The sequence below is a fragment of the Chamaea fasciata genome, unplaced genomic scaffold (genome assembly GCF_029207755.1).
Source record: "Chamaea fasciata isolate MVZ Bird 193981 ecotype frontalis unplaced genomic scaffold, bChaFas1.0.hap1 SCAF_2, whole genome shotgun sequence".
Classification (NCBI taxonomy): Eukaryota; Metazoa; Chordata; class Aves; order Passeriformes; family Sylviidae; genus Chamaea; species Chamaea fasciata.
In genome coordinates this window covers 25514039-25529451 of record NW_027094087.1, presented here as the reverse complement: position 1 = coordinate 25529451, position 15413 = coordinate 25514039, and the positions used below count along the sequence as shown (strand labels likewise).

Here is a 15413-nt window from a genome sequence, read left to right as displayed (position 1 = left end):
CCGATGAAATGCTGTGTTCTCTGACTCTCCCCCAGAAATGCAAACCTCACAAGAGGCCTGTGTGCGGGAGCAACGGCAAGACATACCTGAACCACTGTGAGCTGCACCGTGACGCCTGCCTCACCGGCTCCAAGATCCAGGTGGATTACGATGGCCACTGCAAAGGTAACCCTGGCAAGGAGGGCTGTTATCATGCTTCCCTTCCAGCTCTCAGGGACAAAGAGTTGGAAGGGAAGCATGGTAACAAGGCAATGCAGAGGCCTCACCAGCCAAGACCTTGCCCCACAGTTGCTGAGTGGGGTAAACAAAGCAAGCCTCTGAACAGTAGCCAGATTCAAGCGAGAGTCCAGATGACCAGGCAAGCTGGCAGTGATGAAGTAGGCCTGAAATCAAGTCGTGAAGTCAGGGCTGGTGATTCTGGTAGCCAGAATCAGACAACAGCCAGATGAGCTCTTAGTGATGCAGTCTGTAGCAGGGCTGAAATCAAGGTGGGAACACTGTCACCAGGTCAGGGCCTGGATCAACAGTCTGTGGAAGAGAATGGTTGCAACAGAGCTGGTGACAGGCATGGCTACAACATCATAATCACAGGCAAGGATTAGGAGTTGAGGCATCAGGTATTAAATGGAGCCTCATGGCTCACAGTTAGAGTATGGATGGAGGCTCAAGGTGAGGCCAGCAGGGTCATTAAGGCCCTCATTAGTGCTCTTAAACCCTGACACCTTGACTGTAGGGGGACCTTGGAGCTATTTTCTCCCTAAGCCTCTGGGAGTTTGGCACTCAGGAGAGCAGGGCAACCTTTTGCTCCTGCTGCCTCACTCTAAGCTTTTGGATTCAGCCAAGTGTCTCAGTTTAACTGCTGAGGAAAAGTCACGGCTCTGAGGATAAACTCCTAAAACCAATACTATCATCCATGTTCATAAGGAACCTCGCTAACTTTAGGAGCAAGGATTTTGCCTCATCAGTGGAGCTGTTTAACTCACACACACACACACACCCACACACCCACCCCAGCTGCATGGTTTTCTCGTGTTCAGTGTTTCATGTGTTTAAATGAGTGCCCACTGTCTCTTGCCCTGTCACTGGATACCATGCATAAAAGTCTGGTGCAGTCTTTCTCATTTCCTTCCATCAGATTCATAAACATTGATGAGATTCTTCAGTCTAAATTGTCCTCAGTATCTCCTCAGCATCCAGGGGATTCCAGCCCCTCAATCATGTATGTGGCCCTTATATATCCAAAGACTTCCAGGTTCCTCTGCTTTTACCCGTGGTGGGAAGAGATTGGTATTGCTTCACCCCACATCAAAAACATCCTCTTCTGTCTTTTCCATTAACAGAGAAGAAGTCTGAGAATCCAGCTGCAAGTCCAGGTAAGAAGCTGTCTCCTGTTTGGCTGAGGCCTCTGTATGAATTTGTATGCTCTGGGAGATGGGCAGGAGAGTGTGCTCGGGGAGTGCAGAACTCTGTGTAAAAGTCATATCCTGCATGGGCCGTAGAAGAGTCTGAGTTGATAAATCAGCTGAAATGTGATGTCCCAGCTCTTCACTCTTGGGCAACCTTTCAGAGCTCATACATTTCCTGGGCTTTTCACTGTGCTGTGATGTCTCAGGGACTCAGCATAGACAAGGTGCAATGAAACCCAGTTTGCCCCCAGGGACTCAAACTGTGCTCATCACCCAGACTGAGGGATGGAGCACTCTTTCACCTCCTTCATTGGGGATCTAAGACCATAACTGTGGAGATGTTGTCCCCAACTCCAAGAGCAGTCTTTTGAAAGGAAACTTTGCTTTAGGAATGATGAACCAATGGGTGCAGAGGCAGGGAGTCAGGAGGTACAGCTGGTACCTCTACCATCAGCCAACAAGATGATCTTAAGAGTCTCTTCTAACCTAAATGATTCTATGATCACCTAAATTGTAAATCTCTTCAATTGCCTGTGCTTGGTTTCTCCCCTTATGTATTGCCACGTGTACTTAACACTGGATTTTAGGGCCATGGCTTGTCATCAGGAAAGCCTTTTCCCATTCATGACCTCTAAGTACTGGAGCTATATAATCATCAACTTTAACTTCCTAGGACAGATGAGAGCAAAGCCTCATACAAACTGAAGAGGAAGGACCATGTCAGAGCACAGCCACCACCCTAAAGCAGTTTAAAAGAAGTACAAAATTAAACATGCAGAATCCCTAAAGAGCTGTGTTTTTTTCACCTCTCCATCTGGTTGTGATAGTAGTCACTGGATTTAAAAGATCCTTAGTGTGTGTTTGCTAACCACTGGGCAGGTGTGACAATTCACAGCTAGGCATTCAGTTTTGTTTCTAAATACACAGTTTGTACTAGCACACAAAGTGATAACTGCCCTGGAGAAACGCTGGCAAGCACAGTGAGTGAACAGGCCCAACTTGACCCCCTCTCATTTCCAGTCAGAGTGGACAAATCAGGGCTTTGAAGAAACAATATTTCCTGACATAGTAGGTCCTGAAATTCAAGTCTTGGAGACAGGCTAGAAAGACAGGTAGAAAGGCTTGCTCAGTCTAGTCTTCACCCTTGCAGAGGATAGACGTTTTGGTATTTTAGGATTGACAGCTGAATGACAATTCTACAAAGTGTCGGGAAGCCTGGGGACATTGTCAGTTACCTTCCTCCCTCAGTCTGGGACTCTTCACACCAAGATGAGTCAGCTCCGGGTTTTTCTTCCACAAGCTTGAGGAATGGGGAGGAAGAGCTTTGGCAGGAGTGTTGTTTTCCGGCCTTGCCACATGGTGTCACCAACAGCCCATTACCATTCAGCACATAACACATCTGCTTGGATCTCGCAGTGATGTAACTCCAAGGACCAGACCCAGGGGCTGCGAGCTGCCATCAGGGCGAACTGGCTGGCTTTTATTGACAGTCCTCTCTCTGTGATCTCCCTGCCAGCTTGATTTCCCTCACTCTTGTTTTTCCTTCTGCTGCACTGTCTCCCGTTACAGTTGTCTGCTACCAGTCGGACAGGGATGAGCTTCGTCGCCGGGTCATCCAGTGGCTGGAAGCTGAGATTATCCCAGATGGGTGGTTCTCCAAGGGCAGTAACTACAGTGAAGTCCTGGACAAATATTTCAAGGCAAGTAGAGCAGCACCTGCCTCAGAGCCCAGACAACATTTCTTGCCTGATCACTGCATAACAGCTACTGTGCCCCCAGCTGAGAGGCTCCAGTGAGTGATGTGCCTGTGGAACTGGGGAGCAGAGGGATCTGATAAGTCCTACAGCCTGATGTGTTATGGGCTGCCTGCAGCAGCCACTGACACAGTTTGTGACAACCAGATGTGGAGCATTTCAGGCTCCTGGTGTCTGACCTTCCCTGGGGAAAAGAAGGAGGGCAAGCCACATGTGCCTGTAGCAGAGTAGAGAACTAATCTCAGGGGTAAAAAGCAAGAGGAAAAAAGATGGAAGTGCTGGAAATGCAGGAAGCTGTGGCAGGGGCTGCTGATTCTTTGTTCCAGACAGTCCCAAGACCATGCTGAGACAGGTATAAGGGACATTTGGGGGCTTCAAGGAGTATGTCCCAGTTGTGGCTGAGAGCTGGCAGTTCCCTAATACTCTGCAGAGTGAAAGTAGCTACTTGAGTCTTGGGCCTTGTAATAATCCTACTCCTCCCTCTTCCCTGTCAGTCAGTCCCTCTGTCACCAGCAGATCCCAAGCTTCTCCCATGCTCCTGCCACATGCACTGCTGTGTCCCTCCCCCTCACGCCTGGCTCCTGACAGAGACTTCAAAGCATGCAGGATGAAGCTGGAGGAGCAGGTGGGGAAGAGGGGAGAGCGTTTAAATCATGAGCTGTTGACAGCAAGAGATTAATGGTGCCTGACAGGAGTTAGCACTGCAAGCAAATTTGCCATGGCAATGGCACCCCCTGGTGAGACAGAGGAGCTGGTCCCCTCGCTTCACAGAGCGTCCTCACATTTGCAGCCTTTCATGCTGCTCTGTGTGGAAATCCACTGCCCTGGGCACTCCTGTCAGTGCCTGCCACCACTCAAAAGCAGCAGAGTCCTGTGCCAGTCCCTCTCCCTGCAAATGTGCTGCCCCCAGTCACTTTTGCAGGGTCTCCCCAGGCCATGGGCTTGGCTGAAATGCATGAGCCAGCCACAGACTTGTTCCACTGTCACCACACAAGCTGTTCCCACCCGCTGTCCCCATGCCTGTCAGCGTGCTGGTGATATCCTGAGGCTGCAGCTCAGAGACAGGCAGCCTCATGTTCTCTTTACTGTCCCACTTTTTCTGGACCACTCATCCCAGCCACTGGGTGAGAGTTCTAATGGCAAATGTCTCTGCTTGTACTGAAGGGAGAATTTCCATGGCCGAGGTCAACGGGATGAGGTCCAGTAAGGCCAAGTGCTGGGTCCTGCATTTGGGTCACAACAATCCCAGGCAGCACTAAGGGCTGGGGAAAGAGTGGATGCCAAGGGAGGTGGTGGAATCACCGTCCCTGGAAGGATTCAAGAAACAACTGGATGTGGCACTTGGTGCTGTGGTTTAGTTGATAATGTGGTGTTCACTCAGAGGTTGGACTCGATGATATTGGAGGTCTTTTCCAACCTTAATGATTCTGTCAGTGATTCTCTGTCAGGTGGTAATCCACCTTTTCAACTACCTTATTCTTAAAGCTTTGAAGCGTTTTTAAAGCAGAATTCAGAGTTTGGAACAACTTGGGACAAATCAAGGCAAAGCAAGCTAAATGGCTTCAAACACACAGAGATTTGTGTCAGCAATGAGCGTCTGCTGTCACTGGAGGAATTTTGTCATGCCAGGCTGTGGGCCTCTTCATGCCCTGCATTCCTGAAAATGACCTGATTCCTGTCCTGCATGTAGGAAACACTGGAGGCATAGTTGAAATGAAGCTTTTCCCTTTTCTCCTTGATGGGGAGGTTTGTAGATGTGGCATTAAGCTATTTCCCTCCTGGAAGTCTGAACTTGTGGGGCTCACTGGGATGTGCTTTGTTTGTCAGGCAAGCCGTGACCTTGAAGAACATTATTTCAAGGGGAGCAAGGCCAGTAGTGGGAAGCTGCTCCATTTTGGAGGATCTCTGTGGGAATGCCTTCATGTAGACCATTGCTTTGAAAGGCAAGAAAACTCACTTAACAGTCTGGGTCATTAAGAGAACTGCAGTCATTTTCACCACAAAAAAAAAAGAAAAAAAAGAAAAAAAAAAAAAACAGGACAAGAGGCTTCAAGATCTAGTGGAAGTTGACATGTGGAGCAACTAGACAGGATAATTTCCCTAGCCCTAGATGTTTCTTTTGAAACACATAGAGGTAACAACAGGCAGTGTCTATTCCAGCATTCCTGAGAGCACTACACAAGGAGCCACAGCGACCTGCCCCAATCACACAGCAAAAATTGGGTGGCAGCAGTCTGTGTGTGCAGGATTAATTTGCCACTCACAGCAATGCAGCTGTCTCTGAGGGGGCACAGCAATTCCTGCTGAGTGCCCAGCACTGCAGTGTCACATCTCCAAGCAGGAAAGCAAAATGCAATTACTTTTTTGGGAGTACAGCCAGGATTTTGGGGCTAAAAATCCTGCTCTCCGGTGCCAGGAGTCTTGTCAGGCCTTTAAGAAGTTGATGGTGAGGTGTTGTGCTATTGCATTAATTTTTTTCCCTGGTATCAGCAGAAAATTGCTTCCTGTGATTATTCCCTTTTGTCAATGTCAGAGTCCAGGCACAGCTTTGGATTTACCCATATTGGAAAGCTGACACCTCCCTGAATGCAGCTGGTCTGCTTTAAGGCAGGAGGTATATAAGAAAGCTAAGAGCTGGCTGAAACAAAGAGAAGAAATAGGGTTAGAGCCATAAATCAAGCAGCAGGAGGTGAATGAGAGGCAGTGTAGCTTATCTATGAGAACAAGGCTAAGATCATATCTCTCTCATTCTGAGGCTAATGTGGATATGTTGCTGCTTTTCTCTGAGCCTCTTTCTTTGTGAAAAATAGGGATAATGGAACTTGTCTCACTAAAGCTTCAAAATGCTATGCTCTTATGGACGAGGAAGAAGGAAGGGATACTTTGATAAATGAGAGCCTCTCACATCTTCCCAAATTCCCATACAGAGCTTTGATGATGGTGATTCTCGCTTGGACTCCACTGAATTCCTGAAGTTTGTGGAGCAGAATGAAACTGCCATCAACATCACCACCTACATGGACCAGGAGACCAACAAGTTGCTCAGGTGGGCAGTGGACAGGATGCCAGAGGGAGGGCCAGGGGGCAGATGTGGTAGAACGGAACATGGAAATTCACTCATGGTAAATATCAGTTAGGGCTTGCACTGACAGAGTTAACTGTGCATGTAGTGGCTTCTTAAATAGGTGTGAACACCACAAGAGGAGCAGTCCTATCTCTACCCTTCATGTTGGGCACATATTCCAATCCTCTTTTGCCTTAAATCTAGCACTTGCGCAGCCAGAAGGGAGTTGGGTAACAAGTTTTGTCATCTTCTTTCTATTTCGTAATAAATTACCTTTCCTGGGGACTCCCCTCACCTTTTGCCTAATAGCTAGATCCAGTGCAAGGAAGATGGGGGAAAATACCGTTCATAAGCAGCCTATAGTTTGAGAGATTTCCCTCTTTCTTTGTCTGCCACTGTGTGCTGAAAGACTGCTTGTGGTTATGCTGTGCTTGCATCTCTACCTGTGTGACAGCACACAGGTGTCAACAAACGTGGATGTCCCATTCCTGCTGTTCTGAATAGTCCTCACTGCCCAGGCTGTTGGCAGACAGAGAGTATTTTGTGACTGTTTTTCTTTTCTCTGTATCCCATGGGGTTTCCTTAGAGAAGCCACTTCTGCCAGACGTCTTGGAGTCTCCCTAGTCATTACTGTTTTTACTCACCTGCACACTGAAGACAGTGGAGCAGGGCCCAGCCTGGCACAGCCCTGTGCAGAACAAGCCTCTGTGTTTCCTTTCAGAGGACTCTGCGTAGATGCCCTCATCGAGCTGTCAGATGAAAATGCAGACTGGAAGCTCAGCTTCAATGAATTTCTCAAGTGCCTCAGCCCATCCTTCAACCCACCAGAGAAAAGTAGGAACTCCTCACTTCACTTGGGGAACAAGAGGGGTCTTGGGAAGGGAGAAAAGAAGAGAGATCAGCTTCAGGCCAGACATTGGGTGCTGTAACTCCACTGCCAGAGATAATTTTAATATATGCCTGCCTCTCATCCAACAGCACCCTTTGTCCCTGCATTGATGACAGTAGTGCTTTTACTGTCCCAGAGCTCCTGCAGCTCTTGTGATGAGAAAGGTTTGGATTTTAGAAGCGATGACGTAGGTTGAATAGGTATGGTACACTTGTAAGGTCAAGGCATGTATTTAACAGTGCAGAGGTCAGTCATGTGAGGAGTTCACGGCCGGATAACTTAGGAAAGTCAGACCAGACCAAAGTCCTGCTATGCTCTGCCTTTCACACAGAGAGCCTCCCTGATGACCACCTCAAAGTTCACTATCCTTCCAAATAATTTCCCTAACTTATCCCCACCTGGATCAGAATAACCCAAGCTTTCATTTCAGGAGTTCTTTTCTTTGTATAATAGATAAGGAAATTCAAACAAATCCAACATTTAGATTTCATTTGGAATTGAGAAACTGAAATGTGTTCTTCTGAGGAAGAAAAACAAAGGGTTTGACTTCCCCAAATTATATTTTGGCTGATTTCATTCACCGAATTCAGCATGAATATTTTAGTCATGAGGAAGCTTTTGGTGGTTGGGGGAAGGAAGGCTTCCCCTTAAACCTCATCTTCTCTCTCAAGGCATCTCCAAAGTATGTTGTTTTTAGCCTGCTCGTTCTCTCACAAGCACTGCCCTTGTTTTGTGCCTTATCAGAGTGTGCCCTGGAAGATGAGACCTATGAGGACGGAGCAGAGACCCAGGTGGAGTGCAACCGCTGCGTCTGTGCCTGTGGGAACTGGGTGTGCACCGCAATGACGTGTGAGGGTCCGTATGCTCTCCAGAAAATTACTGTGTTTGGGTTTGGACAAAAGGAATTCTTCTCACTCTCTGTCTTTCCAAAGGCACCAGCTATCCAGGGTTCTTCTCTCTCCAGCTTTTCCTCAGCTTCTCCATGGGTGGTTTCTGCATAACCCACACATGTTCCATGTTAGTCAAACCCAAGCTGGTACTGTTCCAGAGGTCAGAACGTGTGTAACTGGGCTCGAGGCAATGCTGCTGGGGTTTGTAGTTTGGATTTGGTGTCATGAAAATTCAGCACTAAATCTTCCACACCAGATCTACTCTGCATCCAGCTGGTGCGGACCAAATAGGTCACTGGCTGCTACTGTACGTGTAGGTGTGAGCAAGTCAACTTTCCTGTATATGTGTCCATATCCTACTGTATCTGTGCTTATGGAATTTGTAAAACAGGATCTAGGATCCTGTCTTGATCAAGAGGGGATATAGGAACCTTTATTCAATGCCAAAAAAGCACTTCAGCTTCTTGCCACAAAAACTGTAGAATAATGGTGATGAAGGGAGGTGGTGCTCATAGTAAGGCAGGGTTGTTTGTTCCTCCTTTGGAAGGCCCTTAAACCTGCACAGCCACAGTAGAACTGTGAGAGGTCATGGTGCAGTTGTGAACAACAGCTCTCCTTTTTGCCTTCTCACACATAGTCCAGGGCCAGTGGAATGCCACCTTTTCCCTGTGTTGGCAAATGTATGTGACCTTCCCAAGGAGCCACTTCCATCCTCCCAGTGTCGTGCTGTATTTTTCTGGCCTTCTTCCCTAGAAACCAGGCCCTTGCAGGAGCTTTGTTTCAGTGCTGTGTGGGACCTGCCAGGAGTGCACTGGTTCAGATCTATAGTCAGTAGCTTGGGCAGAGTAGGAGTGAGGGAAGCAGCAGCAGTGTGTACAGAGCTTTTCACGTTTATCTGATCTTCTGCAGCAGTGGCTTCAGGATCACTTCAGCTCAGACTTAGCTGTAGCAGCAGGAGCTCACCTGAGAAAAAACAACTGTAGTATTAATAGACCTGCCAGAGGAGCTGTGTAGGTGTCATAGATTAAGCAACAGAATGAGAGACTCTTTTTGTTCCCTCCCTTGAAGAAACAATCTTCAAAGTTGCTATGCAACACTTGTTCTTGCTGCCTGCTTTGTTCCCTGCATCCATGACAGAAGGATGCAATGGGATAACAATTCCTTGACTTTCTGCCCATGTCAGAGCAGCAGAGAGGTTAGAGGCTATTGTTAGAGGAATAATGAAAGTGAAGAATCAGATCAAACATATCAGCAAGTTACATCTTCATTGAGCAAAATTACCTCTTCATTAGCTATCAGTTATTGTACTTGGGTAGCACTGAGCTTCCATTTATTCCCTACAAGAGGCAAAGATGTTTAAACAAATTATAGGTGTTTCTTTTGAGTAATGTGCAGCCTCTTCCATGTGGCTTTATTATCAGTCACATGGGAGGGAGAGACAGGGACAGACTGCACACCCAAGTTGTGAAGTTCCAGGCAGCTGCAAGGCCTGTTCCCCTTCTAAGAAGCAAACCCATACTGTCCTCCAGAAAAGGCTTGAAGAAAGGAAGCCTGAAAAAACTTGAGGGATGGTGTGGCTGACCTGCCTCTCTTTGTTCTTCATGGTTCAGCATCTGAAATTTGCATCCCCTATTTGTGAAACACTAAACTCCATTTCTGCTTCCAGGGAGGAATGAGAAGGTGCCTGCTCAGAGACACCGACCTGATCAAGATTTGACTGAAGAGGAGATGGCCAGATATGTTCAGGAACTGCAGAAGCATCAGGTTAGCAAGAGGCTGGGAAGGTCTGCTTGCACTAAGTCTCCCCTTGCCAGATGGGTTCCTTCTGTTTCTGTCATGTGGAGACTTCTGGTAGAAGGGGGAGCAGAGTAGATCTCTTGCCTGTGGGGACAAATACAGGTGTGGGGCTTTCAGATAAAAGCCAGCGTTGGCACTGCCTGTGGATGGACCAAAGACTTCAGAGTGCTGCCAATTCCTGTGTCAGCACAGAGCTTCACTCCTGTGCTCTCTCTCTCTCTAGGAGACGGCTGAGAAGACCAAGAGAATGAGCACCAAGGAGATGTAAGGGGCCTCCACAGCGGAGGAGCCCAGGAGGATGGGCCCAACCTGCCACCCTGTCCTCCAGTGCTGATCTCAGTATGCACAAGTGTCTGCTACAGTTGCCCAGTCACAGATATTTACATGTATAGCGATGGGTTATTTGTTTTGTAATACACAAAGAATGGGGCCAGGAAAGGGGAGCAGAGCCCACCTGTGCAGGGAGGTTCATTGCTGGGACCTTGGAAGGCCGGGAGGAACTTACAGCAGCCTCTGGGACCGTTGCCCAGAGCAGACAGCTGCTCCCTCCAAGAACTAACAGGGATTTCTTGTTCCCCTGGATCTGAGGAAAGGATGGAGGTCAATGCTGAATAGAAAAGGGGGTCTTCAGTCAATACAATTGTCAGCACCAGCCTTGGCTGCAGAAATACAGGCCTGGCAGTTTTGTGGCTGAACACATGTGCTGCAGGGCATCATTATCCAAGGACCTTACCCTTTGCTTCAAGCTCCTCAAAGCTGGTCAGCCTGGTGTGGCACCTGGGAATCATGGTGCCACGCTGCTGGCATGAGTCCAGCACATTCCTCCTTGCTTTCCACCAGACTGTCCTCAGCAGCTCCTCCAGTACATTGTGGGCTCCAACACAACGTGGGTCCTTTTGACCTCATCTCACTCTTGCTCTCTCTGCCCCTTCCTTAGAGGTGCTATTGTATTTTTTTCTTATCACATTCACATGCTGACTCCCCTTTTCTTTTTTGTTTTGGGTTTTTTATTATTTTATTTCCTATGGTAGTGATTCAGCTTTTGTATGTTTTGTAGCTCTAGGTCTTTCAAGAAAACCCAGCATGTGGGTTTTTGTTGTTGACAGTGCTGTAATGCCCATGCACAGTTTGTATCGCACTGCGCTCAGCTGCCACAAACACCACAGGCGAATTGTGAGCCTTGCACTACAGGGTATTTCCCAGCTGGGGATAGCAGTGTCCCTTGTGGGAAGAAGAGACAGGGCTGGATGTAATTAATTTCACCAGACAAACATTGCCACTGCAGCTCTCTAGCTCTCGCTCCCTTAGCTAGCATTGACCATGTGCTCAAAGTCTGTGCTTGTGCCTCTCTAAATTGCTCAAAGCACTCTAGAGACAGGGGGACCATGCAATCCCATCAGTACAGTATCTTGAAAAGCTTAACTACGTAGAAAACTGTTTAGTTGTGCTGTTGGCATCATCTTGGGCTTTTCATCTTCCTCTGGGGTGAGGCAGCAGCATTATTCTTTGATTCCAGGAATGAGTTTGGAGTCAGGGCTGGAAGCCTCATTACTGATGCATTTCTCAATGTCGTTGATCAGACCACCTTTGACCACTCTCACATTCCTTCATGGGTCAGTTTCATCCTGCACATTTCTCAGAGCATTGGTCCTAGATGTAAATAAAATGCTGTTTTGTTGATAGTCACCTCTGTAGCCTGAAGCCCAGCTGATTTTCTTACGCAGTTGTCAAATGTACTTCATGCACACCTGAACATCCGTGTTGCCTTCATGCCTGTGCTGTGCTTCCCAAGCAGTTGCATGTGCCCTGATTGACTGCTTGTGACTTCCATCCTTCTGTTTGTGAGCAACTTCAGCAGTTGTTGCTGTGTATCTTGCAGTCCCTATTGCTTACTCAAGCAAAATTCTACTTGCATCTGCAAAAGCATGTCCAGTTTGAGTGAAGATCAGCAGGACTTTTGTCCCAGCCTTCCCCTTTTTGCACAGTTCTTTCCTTGGAGAGGAGGAATGAGCTGGTACCTAGAAGTATAGGAAAAGAAGAAAGCTTTGTCCCTCCTATGCTCTTCCCCATGAGCCAGATGCATTAAAGGCTATCTGGTGTTTGAGCTGTTTTCCTGATGTGAAACCAGAGGACTTCCATTAACTTGGCATAGTGCCACTTTTCCAGTGAGAACTATGATGTATCCTGCCACGGAGGTTTTGGCATCATAAATACAGAAGGAGACTGGGGTTTTTTTCTTATGAGAGCCAGGATTTGAGCAGCTGTCACCTGTGAAGGTGAGAGGAATGAGTCCATATGAGCTGAGGGTCATGCGGACAATGCTACACTGGGACAGGGTCATTGTTTGTGTTCTGGTGGCACAGGAAGAAGTGGTTGGTGGAGTAGGAGCATCCATTAGACATAGGCTTGCTCCTTCCCAAGAGTATGAGTGAAAGGGCTTCGTGTGCTGGATCTGGAGTCACAGGAACATTGTTAATAAATGTTTTGCTTTATTCCAGCCCTGCTCTAAAAGGTACTTAGTGCCTCCCAGGTCACTTCCTTCCAGCTTGGATTGTTAAAGTGCCTTAGAGAAAACACAACAGCTTGCCTTAAAGGCTTTCACTGGACAGGGATAACATCTTGTTCAGTCAGGAATATCTCCAACTGTGAAAACCAGAGCACGTGCAGGAAGGGGAGGCGAATGCACAGCTTCAGGGCTTCTGTAAGGCTGCACTGCGCTGTGTTCTCTGTCCCCTCCTGCCTGCTGTGGCTGTGCAGCCCTGTGGATGGGGGTGGCTGCTGGGGCAGCTGGAGACGTGTGCTGGCAGCTGAGGTTTAGAGAGCTCGCTCTTGCACTGAAGGCGGAGGGACGGGCTGCGGTCTCTGGCAAGCTGAGCTCTCCGAGAAGCCATACAACAGATCCCAGGGTAGCCTCGGGCAGCAGGCTGGGAGTGCAGCAACACTCAGTGCCTCTGGAAAGGGCTGCTGCCTGTGGAGCCTCTTCCTCCCTGTGCCCCCACAAAGGGATGCGGTGGAAAGCAGGGTCCATTCAAAGGGCAGCAGTTCTCAAAGGGGACCAAAACATCTCGGCTCCTTGCACAGAGGGGAAGGGCAGCCCAGGCTGAGCAATGCTTCTGCAGGCTGGTCAGTCACTAACTCCTGCAGGGTGACCTGGCTGCTTGGGAAGGAAGTGATGAATTTCAGCCATTGCCCTCTGGGACAATTGCTGTACAGACTACAAAGGGCAGGGAATGTGTTTTGTTTTGTTTAGTTTTTCCCAAAAAAAACAAATTTAAGCAACAAACAAAAAAGTCCCACTCCTCCCTCTATATTCCCTCCTGTACGTGTGTGAAATTTATCAGTATTCTGTAGGTTTCCTTAGTGCACTTATTTTACTTGATTTTGTAATTTTTTTGAAGCAGGGGGGTTTGGATATTACTGCCAAATAAATGAAACAAAATTTTAAAAATAACACTTGTTTGGTTTATTTGTCACAAGCCACACAACTTGTTTTCAAAAAAAAATCATCTGTCTTTGCACATTCATACACAGATCTCAGTCTGCTGGACAAATGTGAGACGTGACTGTTTCTGTTTTATAGCTGGGGAATCATGTGGATGGAGCCCATAGACAAGTAAAAACAATAACCAAAGGCCTTGAAAATGTGATTGAATGGTGAAATAGCCTTCAGTGGTGTTGTATGACATGAAGAAGTGTCCTACTGTTCATCTGCCGTGTAAGTGTAATGCCACTGCTGTTTCTTCAGATAATGGTCTGACAGAAGAGAAAGCTGCCTTGCTTTGTTTTTCTTGGTGTGTGCCTTCCAAAGCTGTTTAGAAAAAAAACCCCAAACAGCTCACAAACATTGGCTCTTCCATGTTATTTTTTTCACACCAAATGGCCTTTTTAGCATGTACCAGCTGTTGCACACGCAGTCTTTTCTGTGGCATTCCCTGCCCATTCACTGCTCAACTGCAAAGGGAGGCTGCTTTATTACTGCAATTTCTATTGTGAGAATTTCCCGGGATTATAGGAATAAATTAATGGAAGTGGCAGCCACAAATTTAGCTAGGTGACACTACAAATATTTTGCCTTGTGCTGCATGTATATTTACTGAAGCAAAGTAGTTTTGAGGTGGGAGAGAGGAAAAGCAAAAATTCTGTTGCTCGCTGCTTGTAGAGGTCTGGGAAAAGCTCTGACCTGTTTATGGAGTTAGGCACATCTGAATAAATTGCTGCACCATAGTTACATACCCTTAATCACAATTCTCCAGTGCTGTTAAGCTTCAGGTTGAGAAATAGGCTATTTAAGTGGTTGATCAAGACTCTGAACTGCATTTGTAAGGTGTTTATTAACTTTAGTTCTGAAGACAGGAGCACATCTATAATAAGGCTCAGTTCCTGAACCATGTCATAGGACACACCTTGAGGAGAACCAGGCTTAAAGCACTGCAGAAGAAAAGAGCAAAATCCAGATGACCTTACTCCTGTGCTTACATAAACTCTTCTAAAACTGTCCTGGAACAGCACAATGTTTGTGGAGTGGGAAAAATTATGCTGATAAGAAGTTAACAATACTGCTGAAGTGTCTGTTCTGCAGCTATCTCTGGGTTCACATCGGGGCTTATATTTGTGAATTCACAGACTCTTGGAAGACAAATGAATCAAATCCAATGGAAACTGACCTGTTCATTCCAACCCACTGTGGCACACTTTCTTGAAGGCTGGGCATAGCCCTGACAACTTCCTCCTCTCAGCAATGGGAGCTGCCACATCAAAATATTTGTGGTGGTAAAATCCAGAGGTCACGTGGACCATGGGCTTTGTCCACAGTATTCTGGACACCTTTGAACTCAGCACTGTTGCTACTTCACACGTTGTTTTAAACTCTTGGCTGGTGCATGCAAACCGTGATTTTGTTTGTGTTCTTTCCAGTCCAAGATGACAGACTTTTGTGTACACTAAGTGTTTTGAGCAGCTGGAGGCTGATATTCCCTTTTTTTGGCTTCTCTGTGCATCAAGGAAGCAAGTCTGCTTCTTAAGCTTGGACTTAGTCGAGGCAAAAGTTCCCTTGGGTTATGAATCTTCTCACTGTTATCACACACAGCTGCTGCTGCTTCTGATTATTGACTACACTGATGTTAACCTGTGTTCAAAGAGCAATGGACTGAAATCACAGATCCTGACTTGCCTGTTTGTCTATGCATGGTATGACAGGGGTCAGCTCCATGTAGATCAGTGACCAGCATCAGAGCACTTTGCCTGGCCGACTTGTGTGTTACTTGTTAACTCCTGCCAATGCCACGGCTCAAGACCAAAGCTGTCTTTTCACATCCAGGCAAGGACAGGCACTGAGGTACTTCTGGGAATACCTCTGCTTTGGTGTTCCACGGCAGCAGCTCACAGAACCACAGAACGTGTTGGGTTGGAAAGGACCTCGAAGACCGCTCACTTCCAACCTCCCTGTTCTGCAGGGACCAAAGCAGATCAACCCTTGGACAAAACATCCGCTGACCGGGGAGCTGGGCCAGGCTCCCCACCAGCTGCCACAGCGGAGAGGCCATGGGGCACACGGGCTCAGGGAGCACCTCTCCTTCGGGCTCCGAGGGCGACCAAGGGGGGCAGAGGAAAGGG

General features: G+C 47.5%; 1 protein-coding gene across 3 annotated transcripts in view; it reads left to right on the top strand.

The window, feature by feature from the left end:
* Positions 1-13273, top strand: part of FSTL1 (follistatin like 1) — a 52302-nt gene extending 39029 nt beyond the window's left edge. For all 3 annotated transcript variants that reach the window (XM_066175307.1, XM_066175306.1, XM_066175308.1), the window contains 8 exons: positions 36-165; positions 1341-1373; positions 2976-3106; positions 6088-6206; positions 6946-7058; positions 7858-7968; positions 9670-9767; positions 10024-13273. In XM_066175307.1, the coding sequence (XP_066031404.1) occupies positions 36-165; positions 1341-1373; positions 2976-3106; positions 6088-6206; positions 6946-7058; positions 7858-7968; positions 9670-9767; positions 10024-10068 (780 nt within the window). In that variant the 3' untranslated portion in view covers positions 10069-13273. The remainder of the gene's footprint in view (positions 1-35; positions 166-1340; positions 1374-2975; positions 3107-6087; positions 6207-6945; positions 7059-7857; positions 7969-9669; positions 9768-10023) is intronic.
* The last annotated feature ends 2140 nt before the right edge of the window (positions 13274-15413 follow it).